Below are 19,391 nucleotides of genomic sequence, written 5' to 3'. Positions count from 1 at the left end.
ATGGAAACATTCTACATCCACACAGTTCAACACAGTGGCCATAGTCACACATGGTTATTAAGCAATTAAAGTGTGGCTAGTATGACTGAGGAACTGAATTTAAATTTCATTTTACTTAATTTAACCTTCCCGTGACTCACAGGCTGTATACTGCCCATCAACTTTTCAGTGGCTATTGGACTGAACATAGGTTTAAGCACTGGATAAAGGACAAGACTTTAGATTTTAGGATGTCACTGAAGGTTTTTAAGTATAATACAAACAATTAGATATTTAACAGAGAAAGCACTGACCGTAAGTTACAGAATTTGGAGTATTTAACTTACATGGAAATCTCTTGTAGATGATGCCATGAATTGAACTGTCACCCCAAAAATACATGTAAATAATGTGAAAGCTATATAATGAGCCCCCGTGATCTGATGAAATCAAATAATTACAAAGAATTAACGCTGGAAAGCAACACCCCATAATCACACCACAGTCCTCATCTGTAACACCGCTTTTCTTACAAGAGCCAAGGGAGTGAGGGAAGTTTAGTAAAAAGAAAATCACCAGGAATACACTGTAGACTGTGTCCTTCTGGACCCAGGCCTCTGCTTTTAAGGAGGCTCCCTGATAAGAGGTCAGGATGCATGGAGATCTCCAAGGAATGCCTGGTGTACAGCTGCTGAAGGAAACAAGGACTTTCTTCCAGAACTGGCACAGAGAGGGGGATTTCTCAAGCTGGTACATTGAATTTGGAAAGCCTCCTGAGTTCTGGTGGCCTACTGGTTAATGAGTTGAGCTGTCAACCCAAAAGGAGGTGGTTCGAGTCTACCGGCTGCTCCATGGAAGAAAGATGTGCAACCTTCTTCCATGTGATTTACAGCCTCTGAAAACCTACTGGAAAATCAAGTCCAACCTGACAGCAGAAACAACAACCTTTAAGAGAATAAATGTGTGTTTGTTAAAACCTTTCAACCACTTGGTGCTATTTCTGTGTAGCAGCACCAGACAACTAAAATGGGTGCAATCAAATGGACGGAATAAGTGGGATTCACATATTAATATTAAAATTTACTGGAATTAGTAACCATTTCAATGTGGGAGTATAAAATCAACTGAGATTAGGTAGGTATCACTAGTTGAGAGAAGATTAGACTAAGGGTAATGAGTTTAATTTGGGGATTTACTGAATTTGAGGTACCTAAGAACTATCTGGAAGGGAGCTCTGGTGGCCTAGTGGCAAGAAGTTGCACTGCAATCCTGAAGGGTTGTGGTTTGAGTTCACCAGCAGCTCATCAGAAAAAAAGATGGACATTCTCCTCCTGTGTAAATAAACTGCCTCTAAAAAGCTGCCAGAAGGTTAGCTATAGGTCAATTCTGACTTGATGGTACACAACAAGAACTATCTGGAGGGAGACCCAGTAACAGTGTGTAATGTATAAGGCTACTAATGGAAAAGTCAGTGGTTTGAATTTACCAGTCCCTCTGAAAGAAAAAGATAAACAGTCTTGGATTTGGTTTTGCTGTTAAGAACTCACTGGGGGAAAAAAAAGAAAAAGAAAAAAAAAGAACTCACTGGGGGCAGTGCTAGTTCAGAGAAAGACGCGAGACACACTGGCCAAGAAAGGAACCCAAGTCTCCTAGATGAATAGAATAGACAAAAGCAGAATTTCCTTATCTACTCCAGACTCACAGTTGTTTTTATTGCATGTTGTTGTGTGCCATCGAATCAGAATCAAACACATAACTGGCCTTCTGGTGGGTTTTCAGAGGCAGTTAATCACACAGGAGGAGACTGCCCATCCTTCTCTTGCTTTTATTACACAGTACATATAATTTTATAAATTGTTTATAATCACATTTCATTTGTACCAGATGGATGTTGGGTTCATGATTTAAATCTTCAGATGTCTTTTAAATGTCAGTCAGTGCATCTTAAGAAATCTGACTTGCTTGTCTATAAAGAAAAGATGCTTTTCCTACTACCTTTCTTTTAGCCAGCCCAATGAGACATTCCAGATTGCATTTGGAGAGTCTGCATGAAGGCAGGTCCAATTAAGTGCAGAAATCTGAGGAAGCCAGGTCATATTCAAGAATCCTAAGAAACAGATACATTCTAAGGCCCCTAAGCAAGCCTTTCTACGTCCCAAATGAGAACTGTTTTTTCTAGTCCATCTCATCCAGAAAGCCCAGCTCACTGCTCTATGGATCCATTCTCTTCCTCAGGGATTATCCGAAACAATGGTGAGAAATACCGATTCTTTTACTTGCAGGCCTCACATGTTTTATCCAAAGCTTCTGCCAAGTTTCATGGTAAGTTTTGCTGATTGTCTAAAGGTTTTAAGTTTCTAGTGGGTGAAAACCACCAGCAGCTTTGTGAGGGAAAGATGGGTAGTCTCTTGCCATTTTGACAGCTTCAGACACAACACTGCTTTGAGTCAGAACTGAATGGATGGCACTGAAAAAAAAATATATATATACACACACACACACATACATATAATATATATACATTTTTTTTAAAAAAAACACACAACTATCAAGTAGTTAAGGAAAATACATTCAATGTCTAATTCTCAGTGTAAAATCTTCAGTATCTCTTTTGTTGGTCATTCCATCCTTCCATCTCACTGTCTCCAGAATTTTAATCTATTATTTTATCTTCTTCTATCAATGATTCAGGGATTAGATGAGTCTCTAGGGTCTGCTTTGCCTTGAAGAGCAGAAGGCTTCGGTCCCAGCTGGTGTTGCCAAAGCAGCATACCAACTCCATGCCATGGTCCTGGGTCAAGATCCGCACAATCTGACTGGCCATATCACCTTGGATGGCGAGTGAGTGAAAGTGGTCAAAATCATGGAGGCCCAGCTTTCGGAGACGCCTTGCAGCTGCCCGGTAACACTTCCAAGGCTGAGGCTCCACCAGAAGATAGCGGCAAAGGGAGGAGAGGTTGGCCAGGAACTCCCACAGGCCCTGGTCCCCATGGTTCAGATGAATCCACATAGTTACTGACATGCAGAAGCCAATGTCAAAAACTGAGCGTCCAAACTGGCTTAAGAAAGAGCTCAGGAGAACCTTCCGGGTCCTATGATTCATGAAGTCCAGAGTAATAAATGTCAAGTCATCAGGGAAAGGGCATCCCTTTTCAGCTCGTTCCACTAGGACTGGATCTATGTCGCAGCAGAGGAAACGGAGTTGTCTTGAGGCATATGAGCAGGTCTCCCCGTCACACAGAGAAAGGAAGTGTCTGTATAGAGCCACACTCAGCTCCTAGAGGAATCCAAAAGACTTTTGTCATAATACTGAACTAGTGATTAGAAGAAAAACTTACCCCTTATCCTCCCACTGACTGCTGGCTTTATAGGGTGTGGGGCTTCTAAACTATACTCGAGGTTAGCTTACGTTTTCCAACAGGTTCACAGCGCCCTCCAGGGTTCACAGGCTATAATGCATCATCTTTTTCTGACACATCTTCCTATATAATGGTAGACTGTGTTGTATGGTTTAAAGTCACAGCCCAACAGATGCAGCAAAGGTGCCTAGTGCTGTGTTTTCCAGCTTAAGCAATAAGCAGGTTTAAAAAAACAAACAGGCAAATGAATCCTATTTTTCTTCTTTCTACTTTTCCTTTGTTTTTAATGGAAACATACTACAGAAAGGAGGAAAGGACTTCAGAGGTATAACCGACATTCTATACCAGGAAGGCAAGGAATATAGATTAAGGTGCCATTTTACAAAAACCTGCTTCTCAAACCAGTGGTTGGGAAGATCTGGATTCCAGAAAGTCTCATGTAGCCTTAACTTTACAGTTTCAATTTTACTACCGCTCTTATGCTTCACCAGCCTCTCTGACATTCTTCTTCTGTATTCATCTCGTCACTGCTGACCTCCTCCAAGCCAAAATCGAATGATTTGTTGTTTTCACCATCTTAGCATCTTTTTTTTTTTGCCTTTAAACAACCATTATAACCTCAAATTTATATTGTTCCAGAAAGTTTTCTCAAGGCATTTTGGTATTTACTATCTCACTTATTCTGGGCAACAATCCTGCTAGACAAATACTTAAGTTTATTTGTACAGATGAAGAAAATGTAGTGAGAAACCAAGGTGTCCAAAAGGAAAATGGATATATAAATATCATATAGTCATTAAGATGGAATGCTAAGTCAGTTAAGGACTTCAGTGTTAACAATATAATTGACTCACAAATACATAATGCTGAGTAAAACAAGACACAAAATATTTGGCAAGCTGCCATTTACATGAACTTCCTCAACAAGTTAAAGTAAACTACAGTGTTTGCTAATAAAGAAAAGCAAGGGAACAATAAGCCAAGAGCTCATGATTAGGAAAAGGTATGATGGCTTTTGGGGTGCTCCAATGTTTTATTTTTTACTTGAACTGTGATCATAAATATTTTATAATGTTTTATGTCTGTTTTATAACTACTCATTAGAGTTCATACACTATTGTTGTTAGGTGCCACTGAGCTAAGAATGACTCACATGAACAACAGATCTGAAGCCTGTCCTATCCTGTGCCATCCTCACAATCTCTGACATACTTGAGCCTTGAGCCCATTACTGCAGTCACAGGGTCAATCAACTGGTTGAAGGTCTTTCTCTCTTTCGCCATCCTTCTGCCTTCCATGATGTCTTTCTCTTAAGGACAGCCTCTCCTAGCAACATGACCAAAGTATATGTGTGATGAAGCTTTATCATCTTTGTCTCCAAGGAACACTCTGGCTGCACCTTTTACAAGACATATATGTTTGTTCTTTTGGCAGTCAATGGGATATTCAACACTCTTCTCCAATACCACAGCTCAAAGGCATCCTTATTCACTGTCCAGCTTCAGGTGCATAGCAAGTGACTGTGAAGACCATGGCCTGAATCATACACACCTTAGGCCTCAAACTAGCATCACTGCTCCTTAATAATTTGGAGAAGTCCCTGACTGTAGACTTTCCCAGTGCAATAAGTCTCCTGATCTCCTGACTGTTGGAGCCATGAGTGTTGATGGTGGATCCAACTAAGGTGAAATTGTTGACAATTTCAATCTTTTCTCCATCAATTATGATGTTGCCTATTGGTCCAGTGGTGAAAATCTTTATTTTCTTGGTGTTAAGATGTAATCCATATTGAAGGCTGTGTTCTTTGATCTTCTGCAGCAAGTGCTCCTCACTTTCAGCAACCAAGACTGTATCATCTACATAACATAGGTTATTGCTGAGTCTTCCTCCGATCCTGATGCCACTTTCTTCTTCATTAAAAGTCCAGTTTCTGGCGTGGGGTTTGAGGTCGAGAGCTGTCCCTGCTGCCGCCACCATGGAGACGTTGTACCGAGTCCCGTTCTTAGTACTCGAATGCCCAAACCTGAAGCTGAAGAAGCCGCCCTGGGTGCATATGCCGTCGGCCATGACGGTGTATGCTCTGGTGGTGGTATCTTACTTCCTCATCACTGGAGGAATAATTTATGATGTTATTGTGGAACCTCCAAGTGTTGGCTCTATGACAGATGAGCATGGACATCAGAGGCCAGTAGCTTTCTTGGCCTACAGAGTAAATGGACAGTATATTATGGAAGGACTTGCATCTAGCTTCCTGTTTACAATGGGAGGTTTAGGTTTCATAATCTTAGACCGATCCAATACACCAAATATTCCAAAGCTCAACAGATTTCTTCTGCTGTTCATTGGATTTGTTTGTGTCCTACTGAGTTTTTTTATGGCCAGAGTATTCATGAGAATGAAACTGCCGGGCTATCTGATGGGTTAGAGTACCCTTTGAGAAGATATCAGTGGATACTGGATTTGCTCCTGTTGCTAAAGTTGTAAAGGCTGTACCAACCCTTGAACATGATGTAAGGGAGAAGAATGAAAAGCAGATGAGATGGAAGAACCTTGTGAAAACGTAGGAAGCTTGTGAGAACTGAGACTAGATTTTCTTCTTGGTACTATCACATTTGACACACTTATCACAGTATTGTTTCCTGCTGATCTCCACCGACATATCAGTGATGTTTAGTGATGTTTTTTCTTCTCAGTTTTTAATTCCTAAAAGAAATATACTCATTTCTATAATACTGAATAAAGTGATTATTTTTTATAGCCCCTTAACATTTCTTGGAGATGGCATTTTTGATTTTCAAACTTGAATGTTAAATCAGGAAGTACGATTCTGTGAGCTGAGAACTCTGGCCAATTGGCGTTATTCTGTGGTGCTTTGCCTTTCAACAGAGGGTGTGATAACTTCAACAGAGTGTGTTATTTCAGGGGTGTATGTATAAGGCTGTTTCCTGAACAATGGAATGTATGAAAGGAGCAGAAATAAATACTTTTTCTAATGAAAAAAAAAAAAAGAGTCCAGTTTCTCTAATACTTTCTCTAATAATGGAGAAAGGTTACAACCTTGACACACACCATTCTTCATTTTAAACCAAGTGTTCCCTTGCTCTAGTTGCACAACAGCCTCCTGGTATAGGTATAGGTTTAGCATGAATACAATTAAGTGTTCTGTGAGCCCCTTCTTCTCAATGTTAGCTGTAGATCCAGCAGGGTTTTGTTCTGTTGTAAATATGCTTGCTATGAGTAGGAGCCAAATCAACAGCACCATCATAGCATACTGTATAATTTTTAAATGCCTACAAATTCTTGGTAGTTAAGTATTATGTGGCAATGCCTCTCCTCTACTTCCTCCATAAGGATGCTCTAGTTTCCTTCTCAACTCTCTCCAATAAAGCTGACCAACTTGCTGTTTTTAAAAGTAACTATTATACACTCTAGATGTAGGTTTTTGTTTATTTTTTGATACATACAGTGAAGAGCAGTGGTGCAAAATGAGTTGTGTTGCTACCTGAAAGGTCAGTAGTTTGAATCCATCAATTGCTTTGAAGAAAAAAGATAAGCATCTCCTCTTATAATGGTTTATAGCCTCAGAAACCTGAAAAAAGGTTGACTGACTGACAAAGCTGTGGATTTGGTTTAGTTTTATTTGTCACTCACTCACTCATTGCTAAGTCTCTGAAGACTGACTTCTTTTGTCCTGTGGAGTCACTAGTGAATTCTAACCACGAGAGGCATCACCTTTGGGTGAGCCATACACCCCTCTACACAGTATGCCACCAGAGCTCTCTATATGTAAAGAGTGTGTTCTACATATATAGAATATGTTGTTGTTGTCATGTACAACAACAAGTCATGGTGTCAAGTTGGAACCAAAACATAGCTGATCCCCCAGTGGGTTTTCAGAGGCAGTTATTTGCACGGGAGGAGACCGTTCATCCTTTTCCTGCAGAGCAGCTGGTGGATTTGAACTGCATGCCTTCATTATTGCAGCACAGCTTCTTGCCACTAAGCCACCAGTGCTCATATAGAAAACAGTTCTATACATAGACCAAAACAAACTGTGGTTAACTCTAAGAAGAATGGGAATCCCAGAACACTTGATCATGCTTATGCAAAACCTATACCTGGACCAGGAGGCAATCATCAGCACAGAGTATGGAAACACTGCGTGGTTCAAAATTGGGAAGGTTGTACGCCAGGAATGTGTCCTATCTCCATACCTTTTCAATCTATACGCAGAACAGATTATCTGGGAGGTTGGGCTCTATGAGGAGAAATGTGGCAACAGGATTGAAGGAAGACTCATCAACAATCTGCATTATGCAGATGACACAACCCTGCTTGCTGAAACTAAGGAAGACCTGAAGCGCTTGCTGCAGAAGGTCAAGGACTACAAACTTCAATATGGATTGAAGCTCAGTATCAAGAAAACAAAGATTTTTACTAGTAGGCCAATTGGCAGCATCCTGATAGGTGGTGAAGTGATTGAGACTGTTAACAGCTTTAGTTTGCTTGGCTCCACAATCACACTCTTGGCACAAGAAGCCAGGAAATTAAAAGACAAATTGCATTAGGTAAATCTGCCTTTAGGGACCTTCCCAGAGTACTGAGAAGCAACGATGTCAGTCTAGAGACTAAGGTGTGCCTGATCCAGTCCATGGTCTTTGTAATTACTTGCTAAACATCAGAAAGCTGGACAATAACTAAGGATGGCAGAAGAAGAATTGATACCTTTGAGTCGTGGAGAAGAGTCTTGAACATACCATGGCCTGCCAAGAAAACAAACAGGTCTCAGAGAGGGTGAAACCAAGTTTCTTTTTGGAGGCTAGGATTCTGAAGCTCCATCTCACATACTTTGGGCATGTGGCGAGGATATCCCAGTCCTTGGAGAAGCACATCATGTTTGGTAGGGTGGAGGGCTAACCCATGAGAGAAAGACCTCAGATGCATACAGTGACTAAGGCAATGGGAGTGCCTGTGTCGAGTCAGTGAGACTGGCTCAGAACAGGGCAGGCTTCAGAGGTGTTGTGCATAGATAGCGTCACCATGAGTCGCAGGCGACTCAATGGCACATAACAACAACATAATCTTTATATGCCCAAGAATTCTTTGCAGTTAAGAATATGTGGCAATGCCTCTACTCAACTTATCCACAAGGATGTTTATTTTTCTTCTCAACCCTTTCCATCGTACCTGAACTACTCGCTGCTTTTAAAATAACTATCAACTTGGCTGCAGAGGCCATCCTGCAATGGACGGCACACATAAAAATTGTAATTCCAGGCAGGATTCTGTCACCTCTGATTTAACTGTCCCACTAAATGTGCAGAACTCCATGAGCCCCAAATCTGTGGCTCTGGGAGTCTCCTCTCCAGCCAAGCCTCTTTAAGCTCAGACAAGGTGCCAGACGGGTTTTAGCAATACAGCCTGCGAACGCTAGCGCGAAAACATGGAACCTGAACGCTGTTTAAAAAATTCCACCCTTAAAGGGGTGGTGGTGAGACCCTGGCTTAAGTTGGCGGCAGCACGGGTCAGGCACTGGTACACCTTCAAGCTTATACCGGCAAAGTTTCGATAAGTGGGATGAAAAGCCCAAACGGACCCCCCTCGGAAGTTGAGGCAACCAACCACTAAACTGTTCAATCTCCAAACCCAACCTCCATCACTCACCCCGGAATTACACCCCACGTCGAGCCCCAGGATCGGCTTCGTCTCAGAACTCTCGGGTGGAAAGAGCTGCCGGAGCAGCTCCGGGGGAAGAAGGCGGAGCCGTTGCTCTGGAGGATGGAAGCTGGAGTACTGAGGAAAATTTCCGAAAGGCGCAGCCCCGGGTTCCCGAACTAGCGATTTTCCCCCTGCAGTTGCCTCTTCGTCGCCCCCGCTGGGTGGATTCGTGGATGCCGCCATGAGCCTCAGCCCAGCCTCTGGGACCCTGCGGAACCGGAAGCCGGGAATTGGGGCTCGCGTGAGCACCGCCCGGGAAGCTAGTGCGCGTGCGCAGAATCACAAAAGCAGTGACGTTGGATGGGGTCAGTGAAGGACACTAAAATGACAATAAGAACAGAGCAAGGAAGCACTACATGGTTCAAACTCAGGAAAGGAGTGCGTCATTGATGCCTCTGTCTTTTCAATCTGTATGCAGAACAGAACCTTCGGGAGACAGCTTTATGAGGAGGAATGTGGCATCAGGATTGGAGGAAGACCCATCAAAACGTACGGTATGCAGATAACACAACGCTGCTTGCTGAAACTGAAGAGGCTCTGAAGCACTTGCTGCAGAAGGTCAAGGACTGCAGTCTTCAATATGGATTGAAGCTCAAGATCAAAAAGACAAAGATTCTTACCACTGGGCCAATTGACAGCACCATGATAGGTGGAGAAGATATTGAGGTTGTTAACAGTTACAGCTTGCTCAGCTCCACAGTCAACACTCTTGGCACCAGTCTTGAAATTAAAAGGTGAATTGCATTGGACAAATCTGCTCTCAGGGACCTTTCCAGAATACTGAGAAGCAACAATGTCAGTCTAGAAACTAAGGTGGGCCTGATCCAGGCCATTGTTGTTGTGTACCATAGAGCAGAACCGAACCATAGTTGACCCTCAGGCAAGTTTTCATTGGCAGTTGATCACACAAGAGGAGATTGTCCCTCTTTCTTCAGTGGAGCAACTGGTGGCCTTCAACTGCATGCCTTCAGGATTACAGCACAGCTTCTTAGGCCACCATAGATTCAGGCCATAGTCTTCACAATTACTTGCTATGCATCACAGAGCTGAATAGTGACTAAAGATGACAGAAGAGTCAATCAGGTTTGGAGTTGTGGTCCTGGAGAAGAGTCTTGAACATACTAAAGCTCGCCAAGAAAACAAATAGGTTTGTCTTGGAGAGGGTGAAACCACGTTTCTCCTTGGAGGCTAGGATTTTGCAGCTCTGTCTCATACACTTTGGGCATATGGCCAGGAGGAACTGAACCTTGGAGAAGTATATCATGCTTGGTAGGGTGGAGGGATAGCACAGGAGAGGAAAATTCTGAGTGAAATGGATTAACAGTAACCGGAGAAAGAGTGGTAGGTGTGTCGGAGTCAGACTGGCTCAGGACAGGGCAGACTTCAGAGCTGCTCTACATAGGGTCACTATGGGTCACAGGCGACAACAACATAGAAGGATACTACAGCAGTAGGTAATTCAATCTTAGCATGGTGGATTGAACAAATCCTTTATTAGTTGATTAGAAGAGATTTTTTTTCCATGTTCACAACTTGTTACCATTTTTGTTAGGCACTGATAAGTCAAGGAAGACTTGTAGTGACCAGTGAACAATGGCTCTGAACCCTGCCCTATCCTGAGACTCTACTTCACTGTCTCTGATGCACCTGATCACATTGCCACAGTCACTGTCAATCCATCTTATCCAAGGTCTTTCTTTCCTGCACTGAACCTCTACCCTTCCAAACATGATGACCTTCTCCAAGGACTGGTCTCTTCTGGCAGTATGCCCAAAGTATGCAGTGAGATGCAGTTTCAAAATCCTTGTCTCTAAGGAGCAACTTGGGTTTCACCCTTTCCAGGACAGACATGTTTGTTCCCTTGGTGGTCCCTGCCATATGTTCAGTACTCTTCTCCAGCACCACAACTAAAAGGCTTCATTTTTTCTTCTGTTACTCTTGTTTATTTTCCAATTCTTATATGCATAACAAGCATGAAGAGATCATGTCCTGGATCAGGTGCACCTCAATCTCTAGATTGACATTATTGCTCTTTAGCACACTGGAGTGGGCCTTGACAACAGATTTTCCCACTGCAAGTAGTCTTTTGATATCCCGACTGCTGGTGCCAAGGGTATTGATAGTGAATCCAAGCAAGATGAAATAATTAACAACTTCAATCTTTTCTCCATCTATCATGGTGCTGCCTATTGACCCAGGGATGAGGATCTTTGTTTTCTTGATGTTGAGTTGCAATCCATATTGAAGGCTGTAGTTCTTGATCTTCTGAAGTAAGCACTTCAAGTCTTCATCAGTTTAGGTGAGTAAGGTTGTGTCATCTGCATAATGCAGATGGTTGATAAGTCCCTCTCCAATCCTCAGGCCACATCCAAAAACAATTAGAACAGTACATTGACAGAGGACTGCCAGAAATTCAGGCTGGGTTTAGAAGAGGCCATGGCACTAAGAACATCATTGCTGATGTCAGATGGATATTGGCTGAAAGCAAAGGGTACCAGAAGGATGTCTATTTGTCTTTTATTAACTATACAAAGGCATTTGACTATGTTGATCACAGCACATTGTTGGTGACATTGAGAAGAATGAGAATACCAGAACACATATTATGCTTATGCAAAATCTGTACATAGACCAAGAACCTGTTGTCTAAACAGAGCAAGAGGACATTTAATGGTTTAAAATCAAGAAAGGAGAATGTTAAGGATTTATCTTTTCTCCATACCTTTTCAATCTATCTTGCTGTGCTACTGTTAACAAATGCTTGAAAATTTTTGTCAAGTTGAAGAATAAACTTCAATCATACAACAAACTGTGGCTGGCTCTGAGAAGAATGGGAATCCCAGAATATTTGATTGTGCTTATACAAAACCTATACTTGAACCAAGAGGCAGTCATCAGAATAGAGGAAGGAGACACTGGATGGTTCAAAATTGGGAAGGGTATACACCAGGAATATATTCTGTCTCCGTATCTTCTCAATCTGTATGTAGAACAGATCATCCAGGATGCTGGTTTGTACAAGGAGGAATGTGACATCAGGATTGGAGGAAGAGTCATCAATAACCTGCGTTATGCAGATGACACAACACTGCTTGCTGAAACTAAGGAGGACCTGAAGCACTTGCTGCAGAAGGTTAAGGACTGCAGCCTTCAATACAGATTGAAGCTCAACATCAAGAAAACAAAAATTTTCACCACTGGGCCAATTGGCAGCATCGTGATAGGTGGTGAAGAGATTGAGTTTGTTCACAGCTTTAGTTTGCTTAGCTAAAAAATCAACACTCTTGGTATCAGCAGCCAGAAAATCAAGAGACGAATTGCACTGGGAAAGTCAGCTGTCAGAGACATTCTCCAGAGTATTGAAGAGCAATGACATCAGACTGGAGACTAAAGTGCTCCTGATCCAGACCACCGTCTTCAAAATTGCATGTTATGCATCAGAGAGCTGGACGGTGACTAGGGATGATAGAAAGAGAATTGATGCCTTTGAGCTGTGGTGCTAGAAAAGAGTGTTGAATATACCATGGACTACTAAAAGAACAACAGGTTTGTCCTGTAGAGGGTGAAGCCAAGTTGCTCCTTGGAAGCATGGATTCTGAAACTTCATCTGACATACTTGGGCATGTTTCAAGATGGGACCAGTCCTAGGAGAAGGAGGTCATGTTTGGGAGGGTGTAGGGACAGCATGAAAGAGAAAGACCCTCGATGAGATGGATCGATTTCACTGATTAGGATAAAGGAATAGGTGTATCAGACAGTAAAGTTGGCACAGAATAGAGCAGGGTTTAGACTCTTGTACATACTATGTTGTACATACTATGAGTCGTAAGTGACTCAATGGCACATAACAACAACAACATGAGCTGTAAGACTGCAGAACATTTCAAATTTTCTTGTGTAAAAACTAATCTTACATATACTCTTGAAGTTGGCTATACCCATTAGCCAGTTTCTCTTTGGAAACCTTATTATAAATATATTATCTTTGATAATATCAGTGATTTGTGTAAAACCATCAAAATTTCATGTCAGTTCTGAAATATTTTATACAGTTCTCATCAAAAGAGGAAAGGTGCGTTTTTAATTAACTATACCTTATTGTTTAGTATGTTGCTGACAGGACAAAATTTCTTTGGATCATATTAAAAAAATTGCTCTGCTTACATTTTGTATGACTGACCATTGCAAGAATTTTCTTCAGCTTGAATTCTGGATTCTTATATTTTCAAACTTTGCTTTTCCTCCAACTCACAGTAAAATGATGGTATCAGACCTTGTCTAACTTCAAGAGAGATACTAGCCAGACTCTATAAGGTGAAGATCAGACTACAACCCTCAGCTCATTGCTGTCAAGTCAGAACCAAATCATAGCTAATCCTTCATTGGGTGTCTTGGGCTGTAAGTCACACAAGAGTAAATTAGCCTCTGCCCCACAAAAAAGAGTACCTCTCTTTCTCCCTCATAGCTGCTGGTGGATTCAGATGTGAAAGAGGCACAGCCTTTGGCTTATTAGTGCAATTGACTATAAACTGGGCCAGCAGAGCACTAGAGTTAGAAAGGGGGATATAATAACCATCAAGAAAGATGAATCAGAAGCAGAGTGCATCCACTGGGCCCAGACTCCCTGTACTAGTGAACCCTCTTGATTTAGAAGACTAGAATCAGCAAGAAATGGCAAGAAACAGCAACAGAGGCAGCAGAACGAACTAGGAGACAGTGTGGTGGGATTCTGGGACTGCGAAATGAGTAATCTGCCCTTTGGGCAAGAGGTTTGTTGGTGCAATAGGGTACCTTTGGATACTTGCTGCCAGATGAAAGAGCTTTGTAATACTTGCTAAGGAGGGAAGAGGTCAAGAGGTCTCTAAAGAGTAGAAAGGGGTCTGAGAGAGGCCTGTTTTCAGGCATGGCTAAGAAGAGGCTATGCTAGTCAAAGAATTGTATCCTGAGTGTTTATGAACCTGAATTGTAACCTGTTATTTCCCCAATCAACACAATAATTATCAGCATTTCCTGTAAGTTCTGAGAATCCATTGCAAAGAATTACTGAACCCAGGAAAGGAGCAGAGAATGTGATGTGAAGCAAGTTTGGTGTCAGAATTGGTAAAAAGATTAGTGAGAGGAAGTATGTCTGATCTCTGCCTCAGAGGACTCAGTCTTCGCTGTTATTCTTGATTTTCTTTAGTACTTGTGAAGTTAGAAGTCAGATAACTCTGCCACACCATTTTTTATGCATACCTCCCCCTACGACCCTTTTACCAACTCTGACACCAGTTATCCTTCCCACAACATTCTCTACTTCTGAGTTCAGTAATCTGTTGCAGTGGCCATACAGAACTCACAAGTCAGACTTAAGTAGTTTATTAAGGAGTAGGGTGCAACTCAGGACCAGGAAGCATATATCTGAGGTTTGCCTTCTTCAGATAGCTTTATCCATCTCTTTTGACTGCAGACTTCCTTTTGGCCCCCTGAGGACAGATTTCTTGGCCATGCTTTTTCTGTCACCAAGTCCCTTTTAGGCCTGTTACTGTCTCAGTATTAGAAATTTTAAGAGGTTCTATGTCTCCTTTCTCTGATTTTTCATATCTTCTCCTCTTGCTTCTGTTTCATTCCTTCTATTGCTTAACAAATTATGGTTAACATTGAGAAAAATGGAAATCTTAGAACATTAAATTGTGCTCATTTGAAACTTATCCATAGACCAAGAAGCAGTTGTCCAAGCAGACAAGGAAACACCACATCATTTAAAATCAGGAAAGATGTGCATCAGAGCTATATCTTTTCTCCGTGCCTATTAAATCTGTATACTGAGCAAAGAAACCTGACTGTATGAAGAATATGGCATCCAAATTGGAGGGTGACTCAACAGCCTGCATTATGCAAATGATACAACCTTGCTTACTAAAAGTGAAGAGAACTTGAAGTCTTTGCTGAAAAAGATAAAAAACTACAGCCTTCAATATGGATTGCATCTAAAAAAAAATATGGATTGCATCTGAACATCAAGCAAACACAAATTCCCAGCATTTTCTCAATCCATTTGCTTGTTGATGGACATTTGGGCTGCTTACATTTTCTTGCTGGTGTGAATAATGCTGCTAGGAACAATAGGTGTACAAATGTCCATTCGTGTCTCAGTTCTGATTTCCTTGGGATATATTCTAAGCAATGGAATATTTGGGTTATGTGAGATTTCTGTGTTCAGCTTTTTCAGGAAACACCAAACTGCCTTTCATACTGATTGTTAAAACCCCACCAGCAATGTATAAGTGTTCTAGTCTTCTCGTCCTCTCTAATATTTATTGGTTGCTCTGTTGCTGAGCTTTGCTACTGATGCTGGAGTGAGATAATATCTCATTGTGGTTTTGATTTGCATCTCTGTGATTGCTCGTGATTCATCACGTGTTTCTTGGCCATCCAAATGTCTTCTTTTGTGAAGAATCTTTTAATGTCTTTTGCCCATTGTGTGATTGGGTTATCAGTCTTTTTCTTGTAAAGGACCTCTAATATTCTATAAATTTTGGTTATGAGACCTTTATCTGAAACGTCATTGCCAAATGTTTTTTTTTTCAGTATCTGTGGGCTTTCTTTTTAATTTACTGGAGAAAGTTTTTTATGCACACAGGGATTTGATTTTAAGAAGATCTCATTTGTCACTCTTCTCCAGGTTGTGCATTTCTGGCTATGTTTGCAAGCTTGTTTATGCTATAGGCCAGGATTGGGAAAGGTTCAATGGGGCCATAGTCTTTTCAGTTGACATATAGCAATGGTAATTAATTATATAAAATATAATGTATGTGATTATGTAAAATACAAAGTACATGTATAAAACAAGATGTATATGAGTGATTATGTGCAAACCAATAAAACAACAACAAACCCCTCACCATTGGATCAATAGGCAGAATAATAATATATAAACGAAAGATTGAAGTTGTCAATTATTTCATTTTACTTGGATCCACAATCAACCCACATGGTAGCAGCAGCCAGGAAATAAAAAAATATGTTACATTGGGAAAATCTGCTATCAAGGTCCTCTCTAAAGTGCTAAAGAGCCACAGTGAAAGTATAAAGACCAAGGTGTAACTGATGTAAGCCATGTTGTTATGTGCCGTCAAGTCACCTATGATTCATAGTGACAGTAACTCTGAAGTCTGCCATCTCCTGAGCCAGTCTCACTGACTCCGATACACCTATCCCCATTTGCCTAGTTACTATATCATTCCATCTCATTTGAGCTCTTCCTCTCCTGTGCTGTTCCTCCACCATTCCAAGCATGATGTCCTTCTCCAAGGGTCAGTCCCTCCTAGCCACATGCCCAAAATATATGTGATAAAGCTTCAAAATCCTAGCTTCCAAGGAGAAACTTGGTTTCACCCTCTCCAAGATAGACATATTTGTTTTCTTGGTGGTAGATGTTATGCTCAAGACTCTTCTCTAGCACCACATCTCAAAGACATCAGTTCTATCTAGTCATTATCCAGTTCTCTGATGCATAGCAAGTAATTGTGAAGACCATGGACTGGATCTGGTGCACCTTAGTCTCTAGACTGACATATGGCTTCTCAGTACTCTGGAAAGGTCCCTGACATCAGATTTATCTAAATGCACTTCACCTTTTGATTTCTTGACTGCTGATACCAAAAGTGAGGAGCCGAGCAAGCTGTAACTGTCAACAACCACGATTCCTTCTCCATCCATCATGGTGCTGCCAACCAGCCCAGTGGTGAGAATCTTTGTGTTCTTAATGTTGAGCTTCAATCCATATTGAAGACTACGGTCCTTGACCTACTGCAGCAAGCACTTCAGATCCTCTTCAGTTTCACCAAGCAAGGTCATGTCATCTGTAGGTTGTTGATGACTCACTCTTCTTTCAATCCTGATGCCACATTTCCTCATAAAGCCTTGCCTCCCAAACAATCTGTTCTTCATATAGATTGAAAAAGTATGAAGACAGGACACATCTTATCAACTTGTTATGTTTCTAAAAGCTGGAAAATGAATAAGAATCACCAATGTCAATGGAGAACCACTATCTTTGAATTGTAATGTTGGGAAGAGTAGTGACTATCCCATGGACTGCCTAAAGAACAGCGTATCTTGGAGGAAGTATAACTGGGAAGCTCCATAGAGGCAAGGATGATGAAAACTTCCTTTCATATACTTTGGACATGTCAGGAAAGTCAAATCCTTAGCAAAGGACATCATGCTGAGGAAGGTGGAGGATCAAAGAAAGAGAGAAAGACCCTAAGAAGATGGATTAACAAAGTGACTTTAACAATGGGCATGAGCATCTCAGAGATAACAAGGTCAAAGTTCACAGGATCAGTATGAGTTGTAACCAACTTGGTGACACCTAACAACAACAACTGCTTTTTCTGCTTCTCCCTGATAAAGACCTAGAAAATTGACTGCTTAAATACACAAGCTATTTGTCAGTTTTAAGTATAGCATTGACACCAAGGTCCACAAACTGACCAATCCCCTCTTGGTAGGCCGTCAACAGTTAATTTGTACAATAAGTTACATAGTACATTACAACTCACTTCAATTGCCTAATCTGTTAGCCAATCCCTACAAATTATATACCAGTCATAGGGTAAACTGCAGTCCAGGATAAAATAAAAAGTTATCAAATCAAGTTGTTTACACTTTATCCAGGGAAAATCAACCAACCTGGTACACTCTTGAAGAGAAAACTAGGACAAAAAGCAATTCCTCAAGGTTTATGGGAAAAATCATCTGATGTTGTTTTTTTCAAAGAACCAAGACAAAAAGTCACAAAAAGGAACTAATTTCACCCACCTACAAACTAATATCAGGTGTGTGTGTGTGTGTGTGTGTGTGTGTGTGTGTGTTTGGGTTGAGAAGGAAACCACAAAAAGTACATATTTTATATTAGAGCAATAGAAGAGAAAGCATCCTTATCCTGGGCTGTATTCAGTGGCAGCTTCTTGTTCCATAGTGCTAAAGAAGAGTATGAGGAAATAAATGTTTGGAAAATCCAGATGTGATTGTTTGTGTATTGTGTTGGGTAGAAGGGAGGATGTAAAAGGTGAAGGTTCCTCACACTCTCCATCTTGCCTCAGACTCTCTTGGAGCACTGGGCCATCATTTTTACTCCTGTTTCTTGGGATAATTGTGAACAAACACTCCAGTGACATCTAATACAAGGGCATGTGTAAAGGAGGGAAGTTGAAGTATAAATAAATGACAGTCTTTACTATCTGTGGTTAAGATAATCTTGTGGTTGTTTTTGTTCTTATGTGCCATCAAGTCACCTGTGACTCAGCAGCCCTGTGTACTTTAACTATGAACCCTGCCCTATCCTGAGCCAATCTCATCATCTCTAACAGACCTAATTCAATTTCTCCAGTCACTGAGTCAATCCATCTAATTCTGAGTCTTCCTCTCCTGTGCTCTCCCTCCACCCTTCTGAGCATGCTCCACATTGCTGGAGTCTTGCATGTGAATGGCTCATGGGAGAGAAGTAGTGAGCAAAGAGAAGGGGAACTCAGTATTACCAAGACAAAGGAGAAGAACACCTGGGCTGGGAAATGCCTTGAAATGGGGGAAAGCCGAGACATATGGGGATCTCCAAGGAATGCCAGGCCAACAGATGCTAAAAGGAAAGGAGGGCCTTCCTTCAGAACTGGTGTTGGACTTCTATCCTTCTACACTGTAAGAGAATAGATTTCTGTTAAAGTCATCTACATGTGGTATCTCTGTTGTAGCATCTATGGATAACCAAAACAGATTATAATAATGCCTGATGACTCCAACAAGCTAGAAATACACAAGACCAGGGACTAGCTGTGCATTGCACACTGAATTCATGAGGCTGACTCTGGCTTCCCTACATTTAATATGGTTCTTGACCTGTGTATCTCCTATAAAATGTTGGTACATTGTAAAAGCTTGGTCAGATTAAAGTTTGGATTTTGTCTGGAAAATGACCCAGGCCTAGGTGTTCTTCTAATGCATCACATCAGAGAATACTCCTACACTTTCAGTAGAAGAATGGCCCAAAGTCATGGACCATTTATGAAAAGTCTCTAACACAAAGGGCAGGGGACAAAAAGTAAGCCAGAGGAGCAAAGGCAAAGAGAGATGCAGAGAGGAAAGAGTGAAATAGAAGGTTTTCATATTCTTTAAGACATAAAAGTGATATTACAACGGCAAAACAAGCTAAAAAGGGGAAGCATTTAACCCGAGAGTGTTATAAAATCCTTTAAAATTTCAAAATGCTTGAAAACTTTCAAAATAGAATGTCAGAGGGGAAAGAAAAAGGACATTTATAAATAAAAGAACTCTTGGGTATTAAAAAAATATTAA

The 19,391-nt window shown here is 41.2% G+C and overlaps 2 protein-coding genes across 2 annotated transcripts; one reads left to right on the top strand and one right to left on the bottom strand.

The window, feature by feature from the left end:
• Positions 1–2,615: 2,615 nt before the first annotated feature.
• BCDIN3D (BCDIN3 domain containing) lies at positions 2,616–9,239 on the bottom strand. The gene is given in 3 exon segments (XM_006900254.1): positions 2,616–2,644; positions 2,647–3,256; positions 9,003–9,239. Coding segments are annotated over 3 exon segments (876 nt in total).
• LOC102849451 (oligosaccharyltransferase complex subunit OSTC-like) lies at positions 5,307–5,763 on the top strand. The gene has a single exon (XM_006900253.1). The coding sequence runs from the start codon at positions 5,314–5,316 to the stop codon at positions 5,761–5,763; it is 450 nt and encodes a 149-aa protein (XP_006900315.1). The 5' UTR covers positions 5,307–5,313.
• Positions 9,240–19,391: the final 10,152 nt, after the last annotated feature.

The sequence above is a fragment of the Elephantulus edwardii genome, unplaced genomic scaffold (assembly GCF_000299155.1).
Source record: "Elephantulus edwardii isolate Elephantulus edwardi_28Jun2011 unplaced genomic scaffold, EleEdw1.0 scaffold00278, whole genome shotgun sequence".
NCBI classification, from domain to species: Eukaryota; Metazoa; Chordata; class Mammalia; order Macroscelidea; family Macroscelididae; genus Elephantulus; species Elephantulus edwardii.
The sequence above is the reverse complement of the archived record's forward strand: the minus strand, read 5'-3'. Positions and strand labels throughout refer to the sequence as shown.